Raw genomic sequence first — 5,851 nt, 5'->3', positions numbered from 1 at the left:
CCCGACCCGCACCCTGCTAGCCACCCTGGGCTCCCCTCCCCAGCTCCGTCGACACCCCTCACCCCGACCCCAGCTTCCCTGCTAGCCACCCCGGGGCTCCCCTCCCCAGCTCACCAACACCCCTCTAATCACGGACCTGCAGCCCCTGCTAGCCCACCTCCGGATCTCCCTTCCCCCAGCTCACGTCTCGATCACCCCTCAACCCCGACCCGCAGGCCCCTGATATCCCACCCCAGAGCTTCCCCCTCCCCCAGCTCCGCGTCACCCCTCAACCGACCCGCAGCTCTGCTAGGCCCACCCCAGGCTCCCCCCTCCCCCAGCTCTGCTGACACCCTCTCAACCTGACCCTCAGCCCCTGCCAGGCCCACCCCGGGCTCCCCCTTCCCCAGCTCTGCTGACACCCTCAACCCCGAACCGCCAGCCCTCTAATCCCACTCCTGGTTTCCCCCGCCCCAGCTCCGCAACACCCTCAAGTCCCAAACCACAGCCCCTGCTATCCCACCCCTGGGTTTCCCCTCCCCCGCTTGGCCGACACCCCGTCAACACCAACCTGCAGCCCCGCCAGCCCACCCCGGGCTCCCCCCTCCCCCAGTTCCGCCAACACCCCTCAACCCCGACCCGCAGTCCCCTGCTATTCTCCCTCCCCCAGCTCCGCCAACACCCCTCAGTCCCGACCTGCAGCCCCTGCTAGCCCACCCCCGGGCTCTCCCTCCCCCAGCTCCAACACCCCTCAACCCCGACCCACAGCCCCCTGCTATCCCCCCTCACCCAGCTCCGCCGACTCCCCTCAACCCTGACCTGCAGCCCCCTGCTATCCCTCCCCTGGGTTCCACCTCCTCCACCTCCGCTGACACCCCTCAACCCTGACCTGCAGCCCCTGCTAGCCCACCCCAGGGCTCCCCCCCTCAGCTCCAATACCCCTCGACCCCAACCTGCAGCCCCCTGCTATCCCACCCCTGGGTTCCACCTCCCCCCCTCTGCCAACACCCCTCAACCCTGATCCGCGGCCCCCTGCTAGCCGAACCCAGGGCTCCCCCCTCTCGCAGACTCAGCTCTCAGCAGGACCCTTGGATTAGGGCTCCGACCTTTCCCCTCTCGCGAGCTGGGCATGGGGGCAGGGCAGGGGTCCGTGGGCAGGGGAAGCCTGCGTGCAAGTCGCTCACCATGTCGCAAAGGGCCACGTAGAGGAAGAGGCCCGTGGCCACGGTGAAGATCCAGGCCTGGAACTCCTCGCCTGTTGTCACCGAGAGCGCGATGTAGAGCCCCAGGAAGGCGGTCAGGGCGCTGCTGAAGTTCAGCAACAAGGCCTTCTTGACGCTCAGCCCCGCATGCAGCAGGGCCGCAAAGTCCCCTAGCGGGGCAGGAACGAGACCACGTCAGGGGGGCTGCCATTAGCCTGGGCTGCCGGTCCCCCCGCCCACGCTAGGCCAGCCAGAGCTGCCCTTAGCCAGCCTGGGCTGGGCGTCACCTCCCCGGGCTGGTCCAGCCGGAGCCTGGCTGGCCCGGGAGTCACCCCCCCAGCTAGCCCAGTAAGAGCTGCTCTGAGCCGGTCCCGGACCGGAGTCCCTGGGAAGGTTCCCATGGGGTCTGGGCTGAATAACCCCCCTGCACGGCCTTGGGGCAGCCCCGTGCGGCCGAGCACCCAGCGATTCCCCAGCCCCCGGGGCAGCGCCCACCTAGCTCGTGTGGCAGCTCGTGGCACAGCACGGCCAGTGACGTGGCCAGCCCCGTCTTCCAGGAGGTGGAGAAGGCAGCCCCCACGGCCAGCCCATCGGCGAAGTTGTGGATGGCGTCACCGATGGTGATCATGTAGGGGATCATGCGCTGCTCTGCAGAGCAAGGGGCAGTCAGGGCTGGTCCCCTCCCACTGGAGAGACCACCAGCAGCCTGGGGACCCCAGCCCCCCAGCCCCAGCCAGCCTGGGACCCGCTGCCCCAGATCCAGCCAGCCAGGGACCTCCCTGCCTCACCCAGACCTCCAGGCACCCAGGGGCCCCCTGCCCCACATACCCAGCCCCATCCAGCCTGGGACCTCCCTGCCTCATCCAGCCCCCCAGATCCAGTCAGCCTGGGGAACCCTACCCCACATACCCAGCCCCATCCAGCCTGGGACCCCCTGCCCCAGCCCCATCCAGCCTGGGACCTCCCTGCCTGAGCCACACCCCCAGGCCTCCAGCCAGCTTGGGACCTCCCTGCTGCACCCAGACCCCCAGCCTCAGCCAGCCTGGGACCTCCCTGCCTCACCCAGACCTCCAGCCCCAGCCAGCCTGGGACCTTCCTGCTGCACCCAGACCCCCAGCCCCAGCCAGCCTGGGTGATCCCTCACCCAGACCCAGACCAGCCCTGGCGGTCCCCTTGCCCCCACAAATATCCCCCAGGCCCAGTTGCCAGGGCCTGCCTCCTCCCGCACTAGGTTATCCAGTGGCCTGGTTCCCGTCTTTGACAGCCAGTGACGGCGGATACTTGGGGATGGATCATTGAGCTTGAAAAGCCACATGTCCCATGTGGAAAAGTTCTCCTGCCATGCCTGGGTCCCTCTGCTGGGGTGGAACCTGCCATGCCCATTCTCATTTTATTCCAGGGGATGAGACATATCTCCCCACACAGACCAAGTGGCAATGTAAGGCACCAGCTTTCCAGAAGGTGGGGACTTGGGTCGCACTCGTCTTAGAGACAGTGAGAGGTGATAATATATCATATGAAGTATGGCCAGGGCTTTCCTTGCCGACATACAGGCTCTCAATTACCTCATGTCGACTAGTCAAGTTTTGTCCCATCCGTAGCATAAGCTATCGTTAAACATCTCCTTCATAGTAGATTAGATTAAAGTCGTGGTACATTCTTAGACGAGAGTCATCGAAGATGCAGCTGGTATAAGAAATTCTGCGGTAGCAGGGAATATCGGCTTTGTACAGCTTACGCTCAGATCTGCGTGTTATCGCGCATACAACCTAGCGAGAATCTCTAGTCGCTACTTGGTCTCATCTGTACAGCGTTTGTATCAGAGGTGTATCGCTATGTGTCATCTCTCTCTTCTGCCATTAGCCTGGGCTGCCGGTCCCCCCGCCCACGCTAGGCCAGCCAGAGCTGCCCTTAGCCAGCCTGGGCTGGGCGTCACCTCCCCGGGCTGGTCCAGCCGGAGCCTGGCTGGCCCGGGAGTCACCCCCCCAGCTAGCCCAGTAAGAGCTGCTCTGAGCCGGTCCCGGACCGGAGTCCCTGGGAAGGTTCCCATGGGGTCTGGGCTGAATAACCCCCCTGCACGGCCTTGGGGCAGCCCCGTGCGGCCGAGCACCCAGCGATTCCCCAGCCCCCGGGGCAGCGCCCACCTAGCTCGTGTGGCAGCTCGTGGCACAGCACGGCCAGTGACGTGGCCAGCCCCGTCTTCCAGGAGGTGGAGAAGGCAGCCCCCACGGCCAGCCCATCGGCGAAGTTGTGGATGGCGTCACCGATGGTGATCATGTAGGGGATCATGCGCTGCTCTGCAGAGCAAGGGGCAGTCAGGGCTGGTCCCCTCCCACTGGAGAGACCACCAGCAGCCTGGGGACCCCAGCCCCCCAGCCCCAGCCAGCCTGGGACCCGCTGCCCCAGATCCAGCCAGCCAGGGACCTCCCTGCCTCACCCAGACCTCCAGGCACCCAGGGGCCCCCTGCCCCACATACCCAGCCCCATCCAGCCTGGGACCTCCCTGCCTCATCCAGCCCCCCAGATCCAGTCAGCCTGGGGAACCCTACCCCACATACCCAGCCCCATCCAGCCTGGGACCCCCTGCCCCAGCCCCATCCAGCCTGGGACCTCCCTGCCTGAGCCACACCCCCAGGCCTCCAGCCAGCTTGGGACCTCCCTGCTGCACCCAGACCCCCAGCCTCAGCCAGCCTGGGACCTCCCTGCCTCACCCAGACCTCCAGCCCCAGCCAGCCTGGGACCTTCCTGCTGCACCCAGACCCCCAGCCCCAGCCAGCCTGGGACCTTCCTGCTGCACCCAGACCCCCAGACCCAGCCAGCCTGGGACCTCCCTGCTGCACCCAGACCCCCAGACCCAGCCAGCCTGGGGTCCCCTGCCCCACACAAACCCCCAGGCCCAGTTTGCCAGGGTCCCTGCCTCCTCCTGCACAGGGTCATCCCAGTGGCCCTGGTTCCCGTCTCTGACAGCAGTGAACGGCGGATACTTTGGGGATGGATCATGAAGCCTTGAAAAGCCACATGGCCCCATGTGGGAAAGTCCTGCCATGCCTGGTCCCTCTGCTGGGGTGGAACCCTGCCATGCCCATCTCATTATTCCAGGGGATGAGACATATCTCCCCCACACAGACCCAGTGGCCTAATGGATAAGGCACCAGCTTCCAGAGCTGGGGACTGTGGGTTCAAGTCCCACCTGTGCTGGGAATGTAATATTTCACTGGAAGTTGAGAGGGCCGAAAAGAGTTAATTAACTCACAGCTGCCTGTGCAATGCCCCCCCATAGCTAAACTTTAAAGAGAGGTTAGAAAGATCTGTAAAAGACCAGAGCTTGGAATGCAGCTGGTAGAGGTAGCAGGGGAGGTGTTTGCTCAGCGCTTGGGATGTCAGCAAACAGGGCTTGTCTATCGCTAGAGCTTTGATTCAAAGATCAAAAAAGGAATTTTAACATTTAGGAAGACACTGGAGTGAAATAGTATTGTTGTCTGTGTGTCTCTTTGAAGGTTGTGGTCACCTGTGTCTGAACTGTTAATGGATAAATGACTCTGTGCTAATTGCCAGGACGTTTGGGAGAAGGTGTTAAGCCTGTTGTTTTCTCAGGCTGAAAGGCTGCTGGAAATGTATAAGAAGCCTAGGACTCGATCTTGCTTTATCTCAGATCTGCTTTGGGTTTCAAGAGGGGGAAACCTTAAGCCACAAGGATTGAGATCCCCAGTCATTCACTGGAGCCACCCTGAATGTGGACATTGGACTATAACCTATGGACTATATCTGAAGGGACTTGTGGCAACTACAAGCTCACTTCTGCTATGTATCTGAACCTCAAGAATTGAATTCGAGTCTGTCTGTAGATTGATCTTTTAACCAACACTCTCTCTTTTCTGTTCTAATACATTTTAGCTTAGTTAATAAGAATTGGCTAATAGTGTGTATTGTGGGTAAGATCTAAGTTATAATCGGACCTGGATGTGTGGCTGATCCTTTGGGGTTGGAAGAACCTTTTCTTTTATACGATGAGAGAAGATTTTCAGGAAACATCATCATATCTGACGTGTGTGTCTGGACGGAGGCCTGAGGCTGGGCACTTTAAGGGAACTGCGGTGTTTGGACTTCTGAGCAACCAGGGAGGTGCTACAGGAGCTGTTCTGTGCTGGTTGGTAAATCTATATATTAGAATAACCACCAGCGTTTGGGGTTTGTCTGCCCAGATCCCCAGCTCCAGCCAGCCTGGGACCTCCCTGCCTGTTTGCAGTTCACCCTGATTGAGTGACCTCAGCTGGCTCCCATGGGCAGCACCGTCCCAGGGGGTAACAAATATTTCTGCTTTTCCCAAACCGCTGAGCTAGGGGAGAAGCTGAACGTGTCTTGGGGTGGGGTGAGGGCACCAGGGGTAGCGAAGCGCCAGGGAGCAGCAGTCACAAAGGGCTGGCTGGCTCCCAGGCTGGCATGCCCCAGAGCTGTGCGTAACAGGCTGTAGGGCCCCCCCACCCTGGCCCCCCAGAGGGTAACCCCCTATCCCAGGTCTTTCCTCAGTGCCTGAGCTGCTCCTTCCTCCCTGGCCTAGCCCCGCTGGGTGGGTCTGACTGGGGGCAGAGGTCTGGTGGAGGAGTTCCAGGGTTGGGGTGGGGGGCTGAGTGGGGGTTCTGGGATGGGGTTCTGGGGTTGGGAGCTTATTG

At 62.0% G+C, this 5,851-nt stretch overlaps 1 protein-coding gene across 1 annotated transcript in view; it reads right to left on the bottom strand.

Annotated features, from left to right (window-relative positions):
- Nucleotides 1-1,055: 1,055 nt before the first annotated feature.
- SLC39A4 (solute carrier family 39 member 4) overlaps nucleotides 1,056-5,851 on the bottom strand; it is a 20,052-nt gene continuing 15,256 nt past the window's right edge. Inside the window, exons 7-9 of the mRNA XM_075062043.1 lie at nucleotides 3,326-3,473; nucleotides 1,677-1,829; nucleotides 1,056-1,351 (exon numbers count right to left, since the gene is read on the bottom strand). Coding sequence (XP_074918144.1) covers nucleotides 1,056-1,351; nucleotides 1,677-1,829; nucleotides 3,326-3,473 — 597 coding nt within the window. The remainder of the gene's footprint in view (nucleotides 1,352-1,676; nucleotides 1,830-3,325; nucleotides 3,474-5,851) is intronic.

Source organism: Chelonoidis abingdonii, chromosome 2, assembly GCF_003597395.2.
Source record: "Chelonoidis abingdonii isolate Lonesome George chromosome 2, CheloAbing_2.0, whole genome shotgun sequence".
NCBI lineage: Eukaryota > Metazoa > Chordata > Testudines > Testudinidae > Chelonoidis > Chelonoidis abingdonii.
This window is presented reverse-complemented; position numbering and strand designations above follow the sequence as displayed.